The 24,704-nt window shown below is 37.9% G+C and overlaps 1 protein-coding gene across 2 annotated transcripts in view; it reads left to right on the top strand.

Moving 5' to 3' along the window:
* The window catches only part of DYM (dymeclin), a 372,239-nt gene that overhangs the window by 81,372 nt on the left and 266,163 nt on the right, over positions 1-24,704 (top strand). For both annotated transcript variants that reach the window (XM_073790708.1, XM_019937032.3), the window contains exons 7-8: positions 17,793-17,918; positions 19,392-19,534. In XM_073790708.1, coding sequence (XP_073646809.1) covers positions 17,793-17,918; positions 19,392-19,534 — 269 coding nt within the window. The remainder of the gene's footprint in view (positions 1-17,792; positions 17,919-19,391; positions 19,535-24,704) is intronic.

The following is a 24,704-nucleotide window of genomic DNA, read 5'->3' as shown; positions in this document are numbered from 1 at the left end:
TCTTTGTTTATGAATGTTCTTTGTTTAAGCTGGCATAATTGCAATTTGGACACCCACATAACAATTTTGGTATATTTGCTTTATTATTATGTATCCACCTGATCAATCTATCTTAACTTTTGGTTTTTTAGAATATTTTTAAAACCTCTTTTTGGTTGAGCTTTATTTCAAGAAGGTATGTGGCTATATTTTATACATTTGATGCACTGTTACATATATAGCATTAGTTCTTTGAGAAGCCGTAAAAACATGGAATGGATATTTGAGTTTATTTGATCCACTCCATTAATTTTTATGTATGATGAAGCTGACAGATAAGGTGACTGATAAAGGTAATGAATGACAGTTCTGATACTAGAATGCAGATTTCTTGGTGCCTAACCTTCAGGCACTTTCTGTTCCATTGTTAATACTTTTATAAATGAGGAGTATTACCATGTCTTCGATTTTGTTGACTTTTAAAACTAGCCATTACTGCTGTTGACCGTATCTGTAATACACGGTACCACTTTGTAGTCTTTCCTCACATTTCACTTTTGGAATCTCCCTGTTGGCATGACATTGATATTTCTAATTTTTGGTCTTAATCCTTTGAACTTGTCAGTTGTTTTTGTTAAACTTACGTTCCATTTACAGTACTGTCAGTTTCTTATCCAATAGCAAGTCAAAGGAGGATGGTTTTTTCTCTTGCATATTCGTTGACTTTGACCTTAGCCAACACTAACACCCATTTCATGAAGGCTTTTGTCTTTATCCAAGTGTTCCACTCTGCCCTAGCAGAGCACTGCAAGGTCATGGCGCCTTTGTTTTCTTCACATGAAATTAATAACTTGCTCCAACAGTAGTTTGTTCTAGGACATTTCCAGCCCAGATGGTGGAAAGTTCTTGTGATAATATGGCAGCCGAAGCAACATTTTGGCTTTTTAAAGTTGACTTTGTTTTGGCGATTGTGTGATGAAAATCTTCTGAAGATTATGCAAGGACATTAAACAAGAAAGATCTGTTGGCTTAAAACATTTTTCATCTTTTAAAAACCACCACACTCAGCATGGTAGAATTTTGGTTTCTTTCAAGTATTGGCCTGTCTTGGCTCTTTTCCTTGATTATTTGGCACTTAAGATAGCCCAATTAATGGATTTAAAATTTTGTTTCCACAGGAATAAAACGTTGCTTTGAATTCCTTTTTTTGAGCATCATAGAAAGTTACAGCAAGAATTGACATTAGAGGTCATCTTGCCCAATGTACTTATTTACAAATAAGAAAACTGAGACCCAGAGGAGTTATTTTTTGAAGTTAATAGAGTGAGTTTAATAGAGAACTTAGAAACAGATCCTAGGTTTTCTCACTTGGGGTCAGTGACTCTTTCAGTGTACCACAATATGATTTAGTTTTTGTTTATTCTTATTTCAGTGTCATCAGATTTTAATCAGTAAATTTTGATTTTATAATTTATGATAATCCTGTTTTTAGTTCTTGATTAATTTCATTTTCAAACAGGTGATACATTTATGTTGTTCAGATACCAAACACGTAAAAGTGTACATGAACAATCTCCTGGCTGTCCTTGTTCCCCATCTCTCCAGCCTTCTCATTTGTCTCCCTAGTAGCCACTGTTCATTCTTAGTTTCATATGTATCCTTCCTGAAATTTTTCATGCATATATATTCAATTACGAATTTAGATTTTTATTTCCCCCGTATTCATATAAAAGGTTGGAAATTATACCTAGTGTTTTGAATTTTCCTCTTTTTCCAGTTAGCAGTCTATCCTGGCAGTTCCTGTATACAAGCATTCAGAGAGCTTTCTCATTTCTGTCTTTTAAGTAACAACTTTATTGAGATATAATTCAAATACCCCAAAATTTACCCTTTCAAAGTATATATTTAAGTGGTTTTTAGTATATTCACAAAAGTTGCGAAACTATCACTGCTCTCTAATTCCAGAATTTCATTACCTCAAAGAGAACCCCTATACCCATTAGCAGTCATTTCCCATTTCCCCCTCCCTCCTGTCCCAGTAACCACTAATCTGCTTCCTGTCTCTATAGGTTTGCCCTTTACGGACATTTCATATAAATAGAATCATATGACGCGTGGCCTTTTGTATCTGGCTTCTTTTATTTAGTGTAATGTGTTCAAGGTTCATCCATGTTATAGCATGCCCCAGTACTTCATTCCTTTTTATTGCTGAAAACTATTCCATAGTATGTATATACCACATTTTGTTTATCCATTCATCCAGTTGATAAATATTGGGGTTGTTTCTACTTTCTGAATAGTGCTGCTGTGAGCATTCATGTACAAGATTTTGTGTGGACGTAGTTTTCAGTTCTCGGGTATGTATCTAGGAGTAAAATTGCTAGGTCATATGATAACTCTGTATTTAACTTTTTGAGTAACTGCCAAACTTTTCCTCAGTGGTTCCCTCATTTTACATTCCCACCAGCCGTGTATGTGAGTTTTGATTTCTCTACATCCTTTCTCATTTGTTTTTAAAAGTTGCATTATATTCTGTTGTAGGTCAATATCAGTTTATATTTAATCATCCCCCTATTGAAAGACATTAGAATTGTTAACATTTTTTGCTAATATCCTGTGCTCATTCTCATTTTGGCACCTTTATTGTATCTATTTCTAGGACGAGTTTTACATTAGAAAGGTTAGTCCTTTGTGACATAAATTTAAAGTACATTTTTTTTCTAAGTTTGCTTTTTGACTTACTTGCTTTTAGTATATGTTTGTTTTTGCCATGATACATTTTTAAAAACTATTTTTGAGAATTTGAATTTATTGGGGCTTCCCTGGTGGCGCAGTGGTTGAGAATCTGCCTGCTAATGCAGGGGACACGGGTTCGAGCCCTGGTCTGGGAAGATCCCACATGCCGTGGAGCAACTAGGCCTGTGAGCCACAACTACTGAGCCTGCGCGTCTGGAGCCTATGCTCCGCAACAAGAGAGGCCGCAACAGTGAGAGGCCTGTGCACCGCGATGAAGAGTGGCCCCCGCTCGCCGCAACTAGAGAAAGCCCTTGCACAGAAACGAAGACCCAACACAGCCAAAAATAAATAAATAAATAATTAAAAAAAAAAAAGAATTTGAGTTTATCAATCTGTTACAGCTTTTAGGCCTTTCAGGCTTGTTGTTATCTTTTTGGGCTCATCTCTTACTACTCTCCTTCTTGCAGATTTCATTCTAACCCCACTGACCTCTTTGCTGTTCTTTAAGTATGCTAGGTGTGTTCCTACCTCAGGGCCTTTGTGTGTGCTGGTCCCTCTCCCTGGAAGACTTTTCCCTTGCTTCCTTATTTCTTTCAAGTCTTTGTTCAAATGTGAACTTCTTGTTGAGTCTTCCTATTTAAAATTGTAACACACCCGTGATAGATGTCAAATTTTGGGGTACTGAAATATGAATTCACTTTTTAATGATTATAACAGATTAGGTGAGTGTTAGAATGCTGTTTGTTTTTTATGATGGAACAAAAATTTCTAGGTGTAAAACCTTTCAAATAGTGCTTAAATGCTTTTAATGCTAAATGCTTTTAATGAGACTGAATCTGTGACTCTGTGCCCTTTGCCAGTATTTAAACACTTAACTTATGTCTTTGGCAAGTGTGATGGTTAATTTTGTGTGACAGGTTGAGCTGAGGGATGCCCAGATGTCAAACATTATTTCATTTTTTCTGGATGTGGCTGTGAGTGTGTTTCTGGAAACAGTTAGCGTTTGAATAGGTAGACTTTGTAAAAAAGATCATACTCACCAGTGGAGGTGAGCATCATCCAGTCCATTGAGGGCATGAATAGAACAAAAAGGTGGGGGAGGGGTGAATTTTTTCTCTTGCTTAATCTGAGACATCCATCTCCTCCTTCTGTCTTCCGGTATTGCCACTCCTGTTTCTTGGGCTTTTGCCCTCGGACCAGGGCTTTTCTGCTTCTCAGCACTTGGGTTTGGAACTACACCGCTGGCTTTCCTGGGCCTCCAGCTTGCAGATGGCAGATAATGCCACCTTGAGCCTCTGTAATTGTGGGAGCCAATCTCTTATAATAAATTACTTTCTATGTATATATTTCTTTATATCCTGTTGGTTCTCTTTCTCTGGAGAGCCCTAAATAATGCAGCAAGTGTGTCTAATTCATTGCTACAGTCTGAATGTTCATGTCCTCCCAAAACTCATATTTTAAAACCTAACCTCTAAGATGATGATGTTAGAAGGTATGGGGTCTTTGGGGGATGATTAGATCATAAGGGCAGAGCCCTCATGAGTGGAATTAATGCCCTTATAAAAGATACCCAAGAAAACTTCCTTGCTGCCTTCCATCATAGGATAGCATAGCAAAAAGGTGCTTAATCTCTGTGACCCAGAAGCCAGCTCTCATCAAATACTGAATCTGCAGGTATCTTGATCTGGCCTCTCAGCCTCCAGAACTGTGAGAAATAAATTTCTGTTGTTTATAAGTTACCCAGTCTGTATTAGTTTGTTATTACAGTCCAAAAGGAATGAGACACTTAGATTGTTTTTCCTAGTTGCAAATCCTCTTTACTTTGATTGTTTACAGTGAAGTGAGAGAGAGAGGAATAATTAAGAAAACCTGGGACTTCCCTGGTGGCACAGTGGTTAAGAATCCGCCTGCGAAATGCAGGGGACACGGGTTCGAGCCCTGGTCTGGGAAGATCCCACATGCTGCGGAGCAACTAAGCCCATGTGCCACAACTACTGCCTGTGCTCTAGAGCCCGTGAGCCACAACTACTGAGCACATGTACTGCAACTGCTGAAGCCTACGTGCCTAGAGCCTGTGCTGTGCAACAAGAGAAGCCCGCACACCGCAACGAAGAGTAGCCCCTGCTCGCTGAAGCTAGAGAAAGCCCGCGCACAGCAGCAAAGACCCAATGCAGCCAAAAATAAATAAATAAACTTATTTAAAAAAAAAAAAAAAAAAAAGAAAACCTATGATCAGAATGGGATTAGAGATTATCCTCAGACCATCTCTCCTGATTTTTTTTTTTTTTCAGGAAATTTCCTGGTGGAGACAGCCAATTTGAAGTAAATATTTCTCCCATTCACTTTCTTCATGCCCTTCCCATTTTGAAAATTTAAATTAAAAATAATAAAAATATTCACGTATAATCTCATCTTCCAGGATTGCTCTTTTTATTTTTTGCATATTAACATCTGTATGTGTATTCACTCATATGATGCATACTATTCTGCTATCTTTGCTCAACATCACGTCATGAAGCAAATATTTTTTCAATAAAGTGTATTTCAAAAGCAGATGGGATGACTTGTTTTATGAGGCCAGCATAACCCTGATACTAAAACCTAACAGTGGCTTTCCATAAAAAAAAAATTACAGACTGATATTTCTCATGAATACAGGAGAAAAAGCTTAAAAAAATTAGCAGATTTCATCCAGCAATATAAGAACAGGATAATACATTATAACCAAGTGGGGCTTATTTTAGGAATACAATATTGTTAACACTTGAAAATCAGTATAATATGCCACATTGACAAAATAAATTAGAAAAGCCGTATGATTGTCTCAGTAAATGTCAAAAAAGCATTTGACCAAATTCAACATCTATTCGTGGGAAAAAAAAAAACTCTCAGCAAACTAGGAATAGAAGGAAACATCTTCAACTAGGTTAAGGGCATCCATGAAGAACCTGTAGCTAACATTACACTTAATGATGAGAGACTAAAGGTTTACCTCATCTGTGATCAGGAACAAGCCAAGGATGTTTGGTCTTAGCATTTCTGTTTGCTACTGTATGAGGCCCTAGCCAGTTCAGTAAAGCAAAACAAAGAATAAAAGGCATAGAGATTAGAAAAGAAAAAGTAAAACTATATTTGCCAGCAACATGATTGTTTATGTAGGAGACCCTAAGGAATATACAAAAGCTACTTGAACTAAAAAGTGAGTTTAGCAAGGTTGCACATTGCAAGATGATTATACAGGAATCATATACTAGTAGCAAACAATTGGAAACTAAAACCTTAAAAATTCCATTTTAAAATAATATGAAATACTTAGTAAATTCAACAAATACGTGTACAGCTTCTATATTAATAACTAGAAAACATTGCTCAGTGAAGTCAAAAAAGACCTAAATGTAGACATACATCATATCCATGAATTGGAAGAGTCAATATTGTTAAGATGTCAGTATTACCCAGATTGATCTACAGAGTCAATTCATCACATTTGTACCAGAGTATTTTTTGTTTGTTTTTTTTTCGTAGACATTGACAAGCTGATTCTAAAATATATATGGAAATGCAAAGAACCTAGAATACCTGAAGAAATAATTGAAAAGGAAGAACAAATGGAATACTTACACTATATCACTTCACAGTGTGCTGTAAAGCTACAGCTTTGAAGATAACATGGTACTGACCTAAGTATAGACAAATAAATCAGGGGATCAGTATAGGGGGCCAAGAAATAGATCTGTACTTTTCTGGTCAATTGTTTTTTGTTTGTTTGTTTGTTTTGTTTTGAGAAAAGCAAAACAGTTCAGTTGGGAAGGGAAAACTGTTTAAACTAATGGTGCTGGAAAAGCTGATTATATGGGAAAACCAAGCAAAACAAAAAAACTTTGACTCCTACTTTCACATATAACATAAAAATTAGAAAAATACACACAATCTTGTTTTAGGCAAAGATAACTTAGAAAACATACAGAAAGCAATAGCCAAAAAAACACAAACTTGATAAGTTAGACTACTTCAAAAGTAAGAATCTTGCCTCTTCAAGAGAGACGGTTCAGAAAAAGAATAGTCAAGCCACAGATGGGAGAAAATGTCTCCAAAACGTATAGCTGACAAAAGACTTTATTCTTGAATATATAAAGATGTTTTACAATTTAAAAATAATTAGGCAAATATCCCAATTAAAAATGGAAAAAAGATTTAAATTGATACTTCACTAAAAAGATATATGAATGGCCAATAAGCAGATTGAGTTTTAGTGTGATTAGTCATCAGAAAATGCAAATTAAATGCTATAGTGAGCTATTACTACACACAACTAGAATAGCTAAAATTAAGAAGACTGATAGTACTGAATGTTGGTGAGAATGTGGAGCAACTGGTACTTTCAGAAATTGCTGTGGGTAAAGAAGCCAATCTGAAAGGGCTGCATACTGTATTATTCCCACTATACATTTTGGAAAAGGTAAAATTATGGAAACAGTAAAAAGTTGCCAGGGTTTGGCAGGAGGAAGGGATGTATGGACAGAGCACAGAGGATTTTTAGGGCCATGAAACTGTTCTGTATGATACTATAATCAAGGATACATGTTACTACATTTGTCAAAATTTATAGCAATTATAGAAATTACACAGCAGTAGTGAACTCTAACGTATATTATGGGGTCTTTAGGTGATAATGATGTGTCAGTGTTGGTTCATCGTTTTTAACATATATGCTACTCTGGGGCAGGATATTGATGGTGGAGAAGGGTATACATATGTGGGGGCAAGGGTTATATGGAGATTCTCTATACCTTCAGTTTTGCTGAGAACCAGAAACTGCTTTGAAAAATAAAATCTATGTAAAAAATTGCTGTGGTGTATAAAATGGTACAACCAGTTTGGGAAAAGTTTTGACAGGTTCTTATGAAGTCAGATATCCACCTCTCTTCTCATCTAGCAATTTTACTTTCAGGTATTTACTGAAGAGGAATGAAAATATATGTTTGCAAATGACTTGTATGCAGATGTTTATAAATCTTTCTTCGTAAACCTTCTCATAATAACCCCAATCTGAAAACAAATGCCTCTCAACATCATCATGTTGTCTCTCTATACTTTATTCTTGGTTATTTCTTATGACTTTATTTCCAAGTCACTAAATCTCTCTTCAGCTGAGTCTAATCTGCTGTTAAACCCATTCATTGAGGTTTTCTTTCTTTCTTTCTTATTTACTTATTTTTTTTAAATCAAGTTTTAAAATTTGGCTATTGTACTTTTCAGTTCCAGAATTTTTTTCTAGAACTTTTTAAAAAGAAATATCTGCTATATTTATATAGTTTACAGGTCCTTGAGAAATTTTTGATTTGAAAAATTTGGCTTTTATGCCATAGGTAGAGTAGGCGTAGTTGTATTTGGTAATTAATATTATTTTTGGGAGAGTTTTGTTTGTTTTAGGGGTGTATGGTGGTTCTTGTTCATGTAGTTTTATCTCTTTATGTGCCTATTTTTGATTGTTTGCTAGTTTTTGTATTTGTAAAGTTGTAGAAATAGTTTGATAGGATGATTTTATCTTTCTTCAGAGGGGATTGTCTGTTTCTGTTGGGTGCCTTGGATTCTTCTTAATTCCATTTCAGAATTTTTCTGGCCACCCAGGGAACTTAAAGCTGGGTTGTAGTCCATGAGATTGTTGATTTACTTCCTGCTCCCCCTTACTTCCAAGGTAAGGATCCCCTTGAGGATCTCTAGCCTGTGTGTGGAGTGGAGTACTAGGGCTTACTCCCTTGGCAGGCTTGGACTCCAGTTTTTGTGCCCTAGATTGTCAACCCTGTCAAAAGCACTGCTTGGATTCCCAGCCACCGCTTATGGATCAGGAAGCGTCCCAAGGCCAAAGCAATTCCAGATGTCAGGCTGACCTCTCTAGGTTTTCTTAGTGCCTTGAATCTTGGCCTTGTAATTCTTCAGTGTTATACTAGCTCTTTGGTCCTTTTAGAAAGTGCCCTTCCAGACCCTCTGTCAGTGATTTTTGTTGACCTCATTGGGAATATTCTTCTGAATTTTCTGTCTGTCATTGCTGGAAATGGAAGTAGCCTCAATTCCTGTGATCTCTTTAAAAATTATGTGGTTGTGTAATTAATATATAAGCTGTGCTTTATTACATTTTTCATTTTCTAATATTGGTTGATTTTTTTTTTTGGTTCAGCAAATATTTTCTTGTGTGATGTAGACTATAGACTATGAAAAGCATAGTCCACAGTCTTGAGTGATGAATATGAGTCAGCCAAGCAGTTTGGGGGCAAGGGTAGAGGGAGCTGAAGCCCTCACACAGACTTGGGAGATGTGCGGGAAGAAGGTAACTAGGAAGATAATTGATGGATAGTTGCGTTTTATCCATGTGTGTCTGTAAAACATGTTTCTTAAATGGCTATTTCAGAGGTTTTCCTGTTTAGATCAGTTTTTTCCCCATAGGCAGAACCCAAATTTATATTCACAACTTATTTTGAAACTGACTTTAAAAATATCAGTCATTTTCTTTCTTTTTTTTTTTAACTTTTATTTTTTAAAAAAATTTTATTAATTTACTTTTGCTGCGTTGGGTCTCCGTTGCTGCACATGGGCTTTCTCTAGCTACGGTGAGTGGGGTCTACTCTTCGTTGCAGTGCGCGGGCTTCTCATTGCAGTGGCTTCTCGTTGCGGAGCACGGGCTCTAGACGTGCGGGCTTCAGTAGCTGTAGCTTGCGGGCTCTAGAGCGCAGGCTCAGTAGCAGTGGTGCTCCAGCTTAGTTGCTCTGCAGCTTGTGGGATCTTCCCGGGCCAGGGCTTGAACCCATGTCCCCTGCATTGGCAGGCAGATTCTTAACCACTGCGCCACCAGGGAAGTCCAGTCATTTTCAATACCATTTATAATAGAAAATATTATAAGGGCATGTTGAGTAATTACATGTTGAGGGCATGTTGAGTAATTACTTTTGCTGTTGCTACTAGTTCTGTAACTGTAGCCCCAGGAGTCTAGTGAATTTTCTTTTACTTCTTTTCTTTTCTTTTTTGGCCACGCTGCACTGCGTGCGGGATCTTAGTTCCCGAACCAGGGATGGAACCTGTGTGCGGCCCTACCACTGGACTGCCAGGGAATTCCATTTTTGTGTGTGTGTGAATTTTTATGCAGAGCACTAAATCATGAATTAGTTTCTGGAAGCTGGGAGTTTCAGATATACTTTGTCATGTAAAATTTGTGCATGAATGAATATATTTTTCTTGGTTTTGGTAAACCCCAAATAATATTAATTCTCACTGTGCCCAAGAGCACAAAGAGACTATTCAACAAATATGTGTGTACTTGTGGCCAGCCACAGTTTTAGGTGTCAGGGATACAATAGTGAATAAGACATAGATTCTAGTTGTGCATAGGGTAAGACAGACAATAAACAAATTAATATATTACTTAATGTTAGAATGTGACAAGTACAATGGAAAAAAGTAATGTCGTGGTATTTTAGTCAAGATTGTAAGGGAAGGCTCCTTGTGAAGTGGACCTTTTAATAGAAAAGGAAGTCAGAGAGGGAGTCCTGTCACTCTCTGGTGGAAGAGCATTCTAAGCAGAGGGAACAGCAGATGCAAGGCCCTGAGGTGGGTGCATGCTTGGTGTGTCCAGGGACCAGTAACTAGTCCAGTAGAGCTAGAGCCAAATGAGCAAGGATGGGTGAGTGATAGACAAGGTTGGATGGTTAGTCAAAAGTCATGTAGGGTCTTAGAGGCTAGGTTAAGGACTTCGCATTTTATTCTGAGCAGGATGGGCAGCTAGTGGATGGTTATTGCCCTTGTTTGAATATTTGTTACTCTGATCATTTAAATTTTCTTCTGCTTTGTGGCTATAAGCACTATCTTCATACAATGAAAATTGGAAATTGGGTTCTTGACATCTTTGCCAAAAAAAGGGAAAAGGTTCTGTTTTAGCCATTTCTAGTATCCGTATCTTTGCTATGTCATTTGAAGCTGTGCTTCATTGTGTTCTTAAATTATCTTCTACCCTGTCAGTTTGTTGGAGCCTGCTTTACTCCATTTATTTGAACATTATATTCTCCCCAGCCCCCAAATCTGGTAGATTAGTATAACTTTGAGTAATATTTTCATGTTGGCTGGTAGGGAGGTTTTTGGTTCTTATTGAAATTAGCGTCTAATTCTTACTAGCTGCTAGTGGTAGGCAGAATAATGTCCTCTCCAGCCCAAGGATGTCCACTTCCTAATCCCTGGAAAGCTGGTGAATAGATACCCTCACGTGTCAAAAGGATTCTGTAGATGTGGTTAAAGTTAAGGGCTTTTTGAGGGGAGATTGGGCCTACTAGGATAAAAGAGGACAGTCTAATCACATGAGTCCTTAAAGGTAGAAGAGGAAACCAGAAGGGTGGGTCAGAGAGATGCAGCATGAGTCATTCAAAGCCACTAATGGCTTTGAAGATGGAGGAAAAGGATCCTTGAGTCAAAGAATGAGGCGACCTGTAGAGCCTCGGAAGTGCCCTCATCTTACCGCCAGCAAGAAAATGGGGACTTAGGGCTTCCCTGGTGGCGCAGTGGTTGAGAGTCCACCTGCTGATGCAGGGCACACGGGTTCGTGCCCTGGTCCGGGAAGATCCCACATGCCGCGGAGTGGCTGGGCCCGTGAGCCGTGGCCGCTGAGCCTGCGTGTCCGGAGCCTGTGCTCCGCAACGGGAGAGGCCACAGCAGTGAGAGGGCCACGTACCGCAAAAAAAAAAAAGAAAATGGGGACTTGGATCCTAGAGTCATGAGAAACTAAATCCTGCCAACAACCCAAGTGAGCAGGAAATGGATTCTTCCCCAGAGCCTCTGGAGTGGAAAGCAGCTTGCTGACACCTTGATTTTAACACCGTGAAACCTGTACTGCAGCTACAGAACTGCATGATAATAAATTTGTGCTGTTTTAGGCCACTAAGTTTGTGGTGATTTGCTAATGACAACAATATAAAAACTATTGAAACATACCCAACTTCTGAAAGCAGATAACTTTAGCAAATTAAATTTGTTAAATATAGAATTTTGGATGATTCATTCACTCCAAATAATATCTGTTAAGTGCTTGCTATTTGCCAGGAAATGTGGTGGGAGCTAGGAATAAGAGAGGTCCCTATCTTCACCAAACTCTGGTCTACAGTTGTGCAGTCAATTTTTAATTTTATATTTTTAATCTTATGTAAAATTTTAAGCATATAAATGTAGAGAGACTAATGAACTCCCATATGCTTATCACTTAGCTTTAGTAATTAACAACTCATGGCCACTTTTATTTCAATTATACCCCATCCACAGCTACCCTCCCCTACTTCTCAGATTATATTTAAGAAAATTCCAGACGTCATATCATATCTGGATAGTCAGTTTTATATGAAGCTTTGCTATGTAGTTATTTCCCGTTCCCCGCTGACATTAGAAAAGTGCAGACTTTAATTTTATCATCTTTAACAAAGTAACTTTATCATCTGTGAGTTCATTTGCAATCGTTAGCTATTTTTTTGTCATGAAATTTTGCCTAGGATTCCTTTGGTGCGAGTTAGAAAATTACTTAGATCATTTCAACTTGCAAAAGTGCTGCAGAAATTGTTTTGGGGTTATAAGTAAATTTTAGTGAGTAGGTAAATTCACAAACATGGAATCTGTGAATAAAGAACATCGATAGATTATACATGTAAAGTGATTTTTCCATTTCCTGTGTTCTTGATTTAGGTTGATAACGTCACCTTCTCTGAGTTCTAAATCTAGAAACCTTGGTCTTTCTTGATTAGCTTTAGTCTTTCTCGCCCACTTTAAGCATCCAGTCTGTCACTGAGTGCTATTAGTTTTATTTTGTTAAGCGTCATTTAAGTCTTACTGCTCTTTTCCATTGCCATTGCCATTATTTTAATGGTGGTCCTTATAATGTCCTAACTGGATAATTTATTGCTGGTATTTTTTGTTTCTGGGATTAATCTGAGCATTCTCCCACTTCAATATGTCCTCCAACCTCTTATGCCTCCCTTCATTCCACAATCCCTGATTTTGGACACATCAGGCATAGGGTTGAGTCAGTCACATTCTTCAGTTCAAGGGTCACTATCATCGTTGGTTTGTGTAAGGCCCATCTCCCCCTCCATTTAATATTAATCCATTTACTTATTCCCATTTATCCCCATTCATTACTCCTTTTCTTTCCCATAAACAGCCATTTTACTATGTTTAATGCATGCATTTTTTATGTATATGTCTGAGTACAAGATGTTATACTTATGTGTACATGTATTTTTCTCTTTTTTTAACATCTTTATTGGAGTATATTTGCTTTACAATGGTGTGTTAGTTTCTGCTTTATAACAAAGTGAATCAGCTATAGTGTACATGTATTTTTAATATATATAAATAGAATTGTGTTATAGAACTCATTGTTTTTTGCTCTTTCCTCTCAGAATTGTTTTTTTGTTTGTTTGTTTTGTTTATTTTTGGCTGTATTGGGTCTTCGATGCTGCACACGCGCTTTTCTCTAGTTGTGGCGAGTGGGGGCTACTCTTCGTTGCGGTGCATGGGCTTCTCATTGCGGTGGCTTCTCTTGTTGCGGAGCATGGGCTCTAGGTGCACGGGCTTCAGTAGTTGTGGCTCGCAGGCTCAGTAGTTGTGGCTCGTGGGCTCTAGAGCGCAGGCTCAGTAGCTGTGGTGCATGGAGTTAGTTGCTCCGCGGCATGTGGGATCTTCCCAGGCCAGGGCTTGAACCCGTGTCCCCTGCATTGGCAGGCGGATTCTTAACCACTGTGCCACCAGGGAAGCCCTCAGAATTGTTTTTAAGAGTTACCTGTGATGCTAAATGAACACCTAGTCTATTGCTGTTAAAACTGCTCCATTGTGTACATCCACAACATTTTACTTATCCAGTTCCTCAGTGCTGGACACCTGGGGTGCCTCCAACTTTGCAACACCACGAATAATGAATGTCTTTATATTATTTATCTATTAATGAACAATAAACTACTCTAAAATTTAGAAGTTTAAAACAACATTGTTTCAATACCATATGATATCACTTATATGCAGAATCTAAATAGGACACAAATGAACTTATCTATAAGACAGAAACAGACTCACAGACATAAAGAACAGACATGTGGTTCCTAAGGGCATGGGGTTTGGGGGAGGGATGGAGTTGGAGTTTGGGGTTAGCAGATGCAAACTACTATATATAGAATGGATAAACGACAAGGTCCTACTGGATAGCACAGGGAACTCTATTCAGTATCCTGTGATAAACCATAATGGAAAAGGATATAAAAAAGAATATATATGTATAACTGAATCACTTTGCTGTACAGCAGAAATTAACACAACATTGTAAATCAACTATACTTCAATAAAAACAAAACAAAACGTTGTTTCACAGTTTTTTAGTATCAGGAATCAGGATACTGTGTAGCTTGGTGCCTCTGACTCAAGTGTCTCATGAGGTTGTAGTTGATCTTATGGCTGGGGCTGTGGTCTCATCTGAAGGCTCAACTAGGAAGGACCTGCTTCCTGGACTTCTCACTTGGCTGTTGGCAGGATTCAATTTCTCTAGGGCTGTTGGACTCAGTTCCTTACTGGCTGTTGACTGGAGGCCTTCCATAGTCCTTTGCAAGGTGTACTTCTCTGTATGTTAGCTCACAACAAGGCAGCTGGCTTCCCTTGGAGAAAGCAAACAGAAGAGCAAGAGCAGGTGCCCAACACAAGCCACGGTTGTTTTGTAAGCCAGTCTCCTCTCAGAAGTGGCATGCTTTCACTTTTACTGTATTCTCTTCTAAGCAAGTCTCTAGGTCCATCCTACACTCAAGGGGAAGCAATTACACAAGGACATGAATAGCAGGAAGCAGGGATTATTGAGGGTCATTTTGGAGGTTTGCTTACCACAGTCCTCAGACATATTTCTGTGAATTTTTCTTTGGCATATACATATACTGGGTTATAAATTGTTCTATAAAATAGCTGTGTTGGTTAATATTACTATCAGCAGTACATGAGGGTTTATATATCATTATGTACCTGCCAATACTTTACATTTTCTAGGACATCAAGGGATATTACACTGTTTTAAACAGACTGTTTTTTATCTTTTGCTCTTTTTTTTCCTAGTGAAGTTCTTGGCTTTTACTTGGCTTTTTGCGGGAGTTACTTGTAATATTCTAGATATTAGTTCTTTGTTCTTCTTCCATTTTATCATCTGCCAGTTAACTTTGTTCAGGGTTTCATTTGTTGAACAATAATCTTTAATTTTGATGTAATTAAATGCTTTTATTTATTTACTTTATGCTTTGTACTCTTAGGCTTTTATTTAAGAAGTCCCTTCTTGTGCTTATGTTACAAACTTATCATTGTACATTTTCTTCTATTAATTTTAGTGTTGCCATTCACATCCAAGTGAATGTAGGTCTTTAATTCTTCTGTAGTTGGTCTTTGAATATGTTGTAAGATAGGGAGCCATCATTATTTTTCTTTATGAAATAAGCCAGTTTTTCCCAGCACCATCTTCTGTACAATCTGTTCTCCATTGATTTATAGATCCGTTTTATTGTATGTTTCCATAGAAACACAGGTTTGACCTGTGTTTCAGTTCTCAGTTGAGTTCCATTGGTTTGTCTAATTTTTTTGTGTGTGCTTGCAAATACCATACCGTTTTTATTGCCACAGCTGTGTAACATGGCTTGATATCTGGTAAAGGAAGTCCCTCTCTTCACTTTTCAGTTTCAAGATTGACTTGGCTATATGTTTATTCTTTCATAAAAATGTCAATTTATGAAGTTTCTGAAAAAAACTCAAGAGAATTTTGGTTGTGATTAAGATTAATTTGTGTAGAATTATCTTCATCATATTTAGTCATTATATTCAGATCATCCTGTTTGCTCTCTATTAATGTTTTAATACTAATAAGTGGATGCTGGCCAGCAAAATGAATAGAAGATATCCTCTAAGTCAGTCAACAGCATCCTGGATCCTTTTTTCATGAAATTCCCTTTACATTTTTGTTGCAAAGAGTATTCCTTTTGTATTATGATCGTGTATTATATGGCCTCAACATATTTCTTCCTTTTTGCTGTTCTGAGTTATGTATGCCTGGTACACTATGCTGATGACTGTTCAGGAAGTCCTAGTTAGTTCCAGTCAAAATCAGAGCAATAAAGATCCCTCCCATTTGTGATGTTCTCCCATTTGTGATGTTGTTTGGTCCAATTTATTTTGAAGGAGAACAGCCCTCTGTTCTAAATCTAAATTCTTTCATTAAAGTTGTCAGACATAGTATTTATTAATAGTCATGATTTTAAGGTTTTTTTTGCGGTATGCGGGCCTCTCACTGTTGTGGCCTCTCCCGTTGCGGAGCACAGGCTCCGGACGCGCAGGCTCAGTGGCCATGGCTCATGGGCCTAGCCACTCCGCGGCATGTGAGATCTTCCCGGACCGGGGCACAAACCCGTGTCCCCTGCATTGGCAGGCAGACTCTCAACCACTGCGCCACCAGGGAAGCCCCATAGTTTTTAGTTTAAACAAATTAAAGCAGTTTCTTCCTGGATCAGGAACCTAGTGTAAGATGTTAAATTGTAAACCACTGCTGTTTTTTTTATTATTATTATTGATGCAATGACTAAATGCATTAACAAGCGTACTGGAGGTAGTCACCTACCTAGATAGCGTGTACTGTGGCAAGATACTTGTTCTTCAGGATTTGGCTTTAAGCCCTGACGCAACTGAAAAGCCTAGCAAATTGACTACAGAGTATGGATTCCTGACAGGCATAGGCTGTATGAATAAATGATGATTGTGATTCAAAATCCTTTGGGTTTTGAGCACCCAAATCATCATTATTGAAGAATTAATGAATCCTGATACAACACATCAGGGTTGTTTTTCATTCAATTCAAGAAATAAGTACAAATGTAAGATATGCCTTTTATGTGGTTAATATTTTACAACAATAATTATGGAAATTTCAGGAAAGAGAATTGTTCTACAGTATTAGATTTCTGAGTAGAAATGAGATTTATTCGTTACATAATAAGATCATTTGCACGGGTCTCTTGTGTTTTGTTTTGTATACTTTGCTTTTAAAAGATATTTCATCAGCAAAATCACTCTGTAAACATCTGGTAGAATTAGAACTTTAAAATCTGGTAAGCTTCTCCATTTCTAGAATCAAGTCCTCTTTAATTTGTTTGATGAGCTTCATTTAAGTAGGTGTTCAGTATTTTTCTTTGGGCTTTCCATGAACATTTCAGATCTGTAAAAATAGCTGATATTCTTTTGGAGCTGTTACTCTTTTTGTTGTGCTGTTGAGATTTTCACTTTCCTGCGCTAACATGTTGCTGTTCCCCATGATAATTGTGTTTAAACTTTTGCAATAATTGAAGATTTCTTGATGCATTTGTTCCTGTTCGTGCTCAGCCAAAATTTTGTTTCCTTTTTATTTGTTCTAAGATTTGTTTCTAAAAGGGATTAATGATCTTCGGAGGACAATGGTAGTCCTTCATAAAAGAAATACGCTTAATAAAACAGGAACAATTTGTTTACTGTTCATATTTTGCTGAACAGGCAGAGTTGGCCTTGAGAAAGTAGACACTTAGAGATAGAAGATCTAGGGTATACCATAGTTCTCACTGTAGCTATTATCAACTCAAAAAGACACTGTTGTCTTCCCTACACTGTGACTTCTTTTCAGTTTTACAATCTGAATATTTGTTTCTGTGTTATAACTAAACAGGGAATGAACATAAGGGCTTTAGAGTGGACCTTTGAAGTAGAACACTGCTGGTAACTGTTTCCATTATACACTAATGTATTGATACTTGTCATTCATTAGTAGATGGGACCTGGAAAATAGGAAAGTAATGGGATATTTGACCCAAGTACAAGAACTAATGACAAGGAAGGGTTTCATATTTTTGTTTGACTTAATTTTTATTTTAAACATACTAGTATTTTTTAATAATCCGGAAGCATATTGAATATTTTGATTTGAGTTTTTAAATGTATAGTTTATTTAGAAAAGAGCAATATCTTAATCTTCCAAAGTGATCATTATTCTGATTTGTTTCCTATTTTTCCAGAGATATTACATATGAAATATCAGTAGAAGCTGTGTCAACAATGGTGGTCTTCCTTTCCTGCCAACTCTTCCACAAGGAAGTTTTGCGACAGAGCATCAGTCACAAGTACTTGATGCGAGGTCGATGGTATGTTTCTATTTTAAATTTGTCAAGTTTTTTATTGAATTAATCTATAGTTCTCGTCTTGTCCTCTATCCTTAGTGTTGTTCCATATCTCCAACCAGACATTTCCTCTGGTTGTTCTGTCAGAACTTCAAACCCAATACATAAGGATCTGCTTTCCTGTCTAAACTATCCATCCTCCCTGCCCCTTTCATCCCCTAGCTTCATTACCTTCTCTAGTGGTTTCTTTGTAGAGTTGAAACTTTGAAGCCATGTTTTCTTCCTTCTGCATCATTCTCTATGTCTAAGCATTCATCCAGTCATATTTGTTCATTGAAATTATTTGCATCTTCCCCTTCCCACCAGTCCCATTGAAACGACTGCTGCAGTGGATGCCCCATCACCATGTGTTTGGACTTCCCCAGCAGCCACTTAACTGACTGTTCCTACTTTCATGTAGTCAACAAATGGTTATTGTGTGCTAACCATGTGCCAGGCATGTGTTAGGATGTGGAGCTGTGCTCCTGAGCAGAGCAGAAGCTTACAGTCTCCTGGTGGGTAGGGACGGGAGTAGATAAATATTAAACACACACACACACACACACACACACAGAGAGAGAGAGAGAGAGAGAGAGAGAGAGAGAGAGAGAGAGAGGGAGAGAGAGAGGGAGAGAAGCACCTTTGTCTTTTCACATCCCTCTTGCTACCTTGATTATACTTGTGGCACATCCACAGAATCCTTTAGAGCTCTTTTAGAACATATTTGAAAATCACTGATAATAGGGATAAAAGGCCTTAAGCGTTGGCTGAAGAGTCTATTCAAAAGTTTTCTCCAGATTGCAGGAATTGATTTATCACCAATTTGTGGACACATATCCCTTTTAACTTGTTTCCTCTGCCTTCTCCTCTCATTCTGTTACTTAAAAGCAAAGGGTATTAACATTAAAAGAAATCTGTATATATATGGATATGTTTTTATATGTATGCATAGATTGAATAACTTCATACTTTTATTTTAAACAATGTAAGATATTTAACAATTATTATATTGATTATATGTTGAATATTTTGGATATATTGGGTTAAGTCAATATATCAAATTGACTTGATATACTATTCAAGTCAATTTCCATACTTTTAAATTCTTGCGTTTTCCTACTGACTCTGTTACTACCTCCCTTCAAGTGTCAAGTACTGTATTATACACTGAATTTATAATATTTCACCTGTTATGCAGATTACAAATAAGGTAACTGAAGCTTAGGAGTTGAAGCGATTTGATGAATGACATACAGCATGGTAAGAGGAAAGCCAGATTTAAGCCTCAAGTCTGATCTCAAAGCCCATGGTCTTCCCTGTTGTGACAGTGCCAGGTTTCTTTGAATTGTGCTAATCCCTTTTATGTCGGTAGATTATACAGGTTATATTTATCACGATACAAAGTCAGTTGACTCCCCCAAATCTGAGTTTATTTTCTTCTTTTTTCTTTTTGTGTAGCCTCCCATATACCAGCAAACTTGTAAAGACCTTGTTGTATAACTTCATCAGGCAAGAAAAGCCGCCTCCTCCAGGAGCACACGTTTTCCCTCAGCAGTCAGATGCGGGAGGGCTGCTGTATGGACTGGCATCAGGAGTAGCAAGTAAGTCTTACCAGATTTTGTCAGGTCTTTGTTATACGTAGGTTTTGTCCAGTTAGTCATAAGAAATTCTGTTCAGTTGGCTGCCGCTACTAACTGTTATATTGCATCTGTGCAGCTGGTTAAATGTGAAATACTGGAAACAATTTAAAATATTTTTTCCATTTGGTGCACTGATTTATACAAGGAAATATATGCAAATCATGAATAGATTGTTTACCTATAAGAGGACATTTTTCAAGAAGAATATTTATAAATATGCATATTGCATGCATTCTAGCTGTACAATATAAATACAGTCATGCTCTTGGGAACTTTTTACCGCTTGTGTTTTATGAGGAAATTATTCTATTTTAGGGGCTTTCTTGGTTAGGATTTTACGTGACTAATTAGGTATAGTTTTCTTATTATACTCAGTGTTTCATTTGTTCAGTGACAAATTAGCACATTTTCAAGAGTCTTGTAATAAATTCTGAAGTGGCACAAATGTGAGTTTTATCAGATTGGAAGCAAATTTCATTAACTGAACAAAGTCCTTTCCCACCATCCAGTAAAGCCTCATTTCTACTTCACAGCGTTTAGACCTAAAGAGACCAGAAATACAAGAGGACCTGGGTCATGTGAGGTTACGTCAACTGAACTTGTGCTTTGTTCTGAAGGAGAAACAAAAACTAGACTGGCACTTTGGCAGTTGTAAGGTCTGCCTGGGTGCTCTTACTAAAGAAACAGTATACGGTCTGCTTAATTACATAGTGCAGAGTTCAGCTGTCTGAAGGAATTTTAAATGGAGCTGAGTTCCACAGCTGACTTAGGCTGGGACGTGCTCTCCACACTCAGGCAGGGGCGTCAGTTTGTTAGGAAAATGGAGTACTGTGTGATAATTTATGGGATGAGGAGTCTCAGGAACCTCTTTGGATGAGAAGACCTCTGTTCTAGGTTTGCCTTCCTTTGATTTCTTTCAATATTATGAGTTGAATTACATTTGTAATCACTCATGGCTCTGTCTTTGGTGCTGAGTATGCTCCCTAGACCACCAGACCTGCAGAGGTTCATTCTCCGAGTCACCCCTCCCATTGCCCTCATTGTTTCCGATGAGGGGGCTGTACAAGGCTTGCTCATGTTCGGCCTCTGAAGGCAGCACAGGAATCCTGTGTGCCTGTGGGAATCGGGTGTCCTGTGGGAAGGCTTGATTAATCCATTAGTGTTTCCTTTTTTCAGTCATTAAACTGGTGTAAGTATTCAAAAGCTGAGTATTTTCCCGTTCTCCAATACGGTTGGACATTTTTTTTGGAGGAGGTAGTAGAAGTTCATTACCTGCTTTCTTCAAAACAGTGGCAGTGCTTCAGTTTTTAAAAATACAGACTTGGGTGTAGTTCTTGATTTTTCTTGCAGTTACGTGTCATCATAAAGAAGTCCAGTATGGTGTGTGGTGTCATCAGTACCGGGTGCCAAAAATCTTGACTTGCTAACTTTAGATCTACTCTGCGTATCGGAAGGAAGTTCCTTTTCTTAGCTCCCAGTTTCTTTGTCTACCAGATGTCGATCACGGTTGGAATACATGATCTCTGACACTATTTCCACATAATTTTTTGTTTTTGGCGGTACGCGGGCCTCTTACTGCTGTAGCCTCTCCCGTTGCGGAGCACAGGCTCCGGACGCGCAGGCTCAGCGGCCATGGCTCACGGGCCCAGCCGCTCCGTGGCATGTGGGATCTTCCTGGACCGGGGCCCGAACCCAGGTCCCTTGCATTGGCAGGCGGACTCTCAACCACTGTGCCACCAGGGAAGCCCCTCTCCTCCTCTTTTGAAAGAGCTTTTTATTTGGAAATAAGTTCACACATACATAAAAATACCAAAACTAAAAAAATCCCCCAAATTATATACCTTTAACGAGGATGATTTATTGTTAACATTTTATCCCATTTGTATTGTATTTGTATTCCTCCCCCCCAAATCTACACACACACACACACACACACACACACACATTTTTTTTAACCATTTTTGAGAATAAGTTATATACATCATGGCCCTTTACCCCTAAATACTTGAACGTGTATTTCCTAAAAGGGGATATCTCTTTTTTTTTTAACTTTTGTTAAAAACATTGAAGTATAGTTATTTAATTTGCAATGTTGTGTTAGTTTGAGACATACAGCAGGGTGATTCTGTTATTCATATATATATATTCTTTTTTAGAATATATTACAAGATAATTGAGTATAGTTCCCTGTGCTACACAGTAGGTCCTTGTTTACGCATTTATATAGTGTGTATATGTTAATCCTAAACTCCTAATTTATCTCCCCCCCATCCCCTTTGCTAACTATAAGCTTGTTTTCTATGTCTGTGAGTCTCTTTCTGTTTTGTAAATAAGTTCATTTGTATCATTTTTTTAGATTCCACATATAAATGATATCATATGATATTTGTCCTTTTCTGTCTGACTTCACTTAGTATGATAATCTCTACATCCATCCATGTTGCTGGAAATGGTATTTTCATTCTTTTTTTAAAATCAATTAATGTATTTTCTTTTTTCTTTTTTCTTTCTGGCTGCATTGGGTCTTCGTTGCTGCGCACGGGCTATCTCTAGTTGCAGCGAGCGGGGGCTACTCTTCATCGCGGTGTGGGGGCTACTCTTCATTGCGGTGCGCGGGCTTCTCATTGTGGTGGCTTCTCTTGTTGGGGAGCACAGGCTCTAGGAGCGTGGGCTTCAGTAGTTGTGGCACACAGGCTCAGTAGCTGTGGCTCACGGGCTTTAGAATGCAGGCTCAGTAGTTGTGGCACATGAGCTTAGTTGCTCTGTGGCACGTAGGATCTTCCTGGACAAGAGCTTGAACCTGTGTCCCTGCACTGGCAGGCAGATTCCTAACCACTGCGCCACTAGGGAAGTCCTATTTCATTCTTTTTATGGCTGAGTAATATTCCATTGTCTGTGTATATTTGTGTGTGTATGTATGTATATATTTATATGTGTATGTGTGTGTGTGTGTGTGTGTGTACACACACACACACACACACACACACATACACATATATATATATATATATATCACATCTTCTTTATCCATTCATCTGTTGATGGACACCAAGGTTGCTTCCATGTCTTGGCTTTTGTAAATGGTGCTGCTTTGAACATTGGTGTGCGTGTATCTTATGGTATTATGAATTAGAGCTTTCATCTTTTCTGGATATATGCCCAGTAGTGGGATTGCAGAATCATATGGTAGCTCTATTTTTAGTTCTCTAAGGAACCTCCGTACTGTTCTCCGTAGTGGCTGTAGCAATTTACATTCCCACCAACATGTGCTTGTGCTTACACCTTGGAATTTCTAAGCCGTTAGATATGAAGTGCGGCCTGGTCATACATATTTTCAGTAAGCATTCTAGATGGTTCTGAAAAAGCTGGTCCATTTCTGCACCACTTTGTGGTGCGGGTCCCTTTCCTGTGCTTGCATCTGTTCTGCTGTGGGCCCATCATGGCAGATAGTTGAGCCAATTCTATTAACTGTTGGGGATTACATTGTTTTGAGGCAGCTCTAATGGGTTTAACTGACACTCTCCTTCAGTATTATCTTGCTTTCTCTTCTTATTACTCTCTTACTGATGAGGTCCAGTTTATCAGAATTGTTTTTTTTTTAATTTATTTTTTTATACAGCAGGTTCTTATTAGTTATCCGTTTTATACATATTAGTGTATGCATGTCAATCCCAATCGCCCAATTCATCCCACCACCCGCACCCCCGCCACTTTCCCCCATTTGAGTGCATACTTTTGTTCTCTACATCTGTGTCTCTATTTCTGCCTGGCAAACTAGTTCATCTGTACCATTTTTCTAGATTCCACATATATGTGTTAATATAAGATATTTGTTTTTCTCTTTCTGATTTACTTCACTCTGTATGGCAGTCTCTAGGTCCATCCATGTCTCTACAAATGGCCCAATTTCGTTCATTTTTATGGCTGAGTAATATTCCATTGTATATATGTACCGCATCTTCTTTATCCATTTGTCTGTCGATGGGCATTTAAGTTGCTTCCATGACCTGGCTATTGTAAATAGTGCTGCAGTGAACATTGGGGTGCATGTATCTTTTTGAATTATAGTTTTCTCTGTGTATATGCCCAGTAGTGGGATTGCTGGGTCGTATGATAGTTTTATTTTTAGTTTTTTAAGGAATCGCCATGCTGTTCTCCATAGTGGCTGTATCAATTTACATTCCCACCAACAGTGCAAGAGGGTTCCCTTTTCTCCACACCCTCTCCAGCGTTGGTTGTTTGTAGATTTTCTGATGATGCCCGTTCTGGCTGGTGTGAGGTGATACCTCACTGTAGTTTTGATTTGCATTTCTCTAATAATTAGTGATGTTGAGCAGCTTTTCATGAGCCTCTTGGACATCTGTATGTCTTCTTTGGAGAAATGTCTATTTAGGTTTTCTACCCATTTTTGGATTGGGTTGTTTGTTTTTTTTAATATTGAGCTGCATGAGCTGTTTATATATTTTGGAGATTAATCCTTTGTCTGTTGATTCGTTTGCAAATATTTTCTCCCATTCTGAGGGTTGTCTTTTCATCTTGTTTATAGTTCCCTTTGCTATGCAAAAGCTTTTAAGTTTCTTTAGGTACCATTTGTTTATTTTTGTATTTTTTTCTGTTACTCTAGGAGGTGGGTCAAAAAAGATCTTGCTGTGATTTATGTCAAAGGGTGTTCTTCCTATGTTTTCCTCTAAGAGTTTTATAATGTCCGGTCTTACATTTAGGTCTTTAATCCATTCTGAGTTTATTTTTGTGTATGGTGTTAGGGAGTGTTCTAATTTCATTTTTTTCCATGTAACTGTTCAGTTTTCCCAGCACCACTTATTGAAGAGACTGTCTTTTCTCCATTGTATATCCTTGCCTCCTTTGTCATAGATTAGTTGACCATAGGTGCATGGGTTTATCTCTGGGGTTTCTCTTCTGTTCCATTGATCCATATTTCTGTTTCTGTTCCAGTACCATGTTATCTTGACTACTGTAGCTTTGTAGTATAATCTGAAGTCAGGGAGTCTGATTCCTCCAGCTCCGCTTTTTCCCCTCTCGATTGCTTTGGTTATTCTGGGTCTTTTGTGTTTCCATACAAATTTTAAGATTTTTTTGTTCTATTTCTGTAAAAAATGTCATTTGTAATTTG

This window comes from Tursiops truncatus, chromosome 13 (assembly GCF_011762595.2).
Source record: "Tursiops truncatus isolate mTurTru1 chromosome 13, mTurTru1.mat.Y, whole genome shotgun sequence".
Classification (NCBI taxonomy): domain Eukaryota; kingdom Metazoa; phylum Chordata; class Mammalia; order Artiodactyla; family Delphinidae; genus Tursiops; species Tursiops truncatus.
Note: the sequence above shows the minus strand (reverse complement) of the source record. Positions and strands in the feature narration are given on the sequence as shown.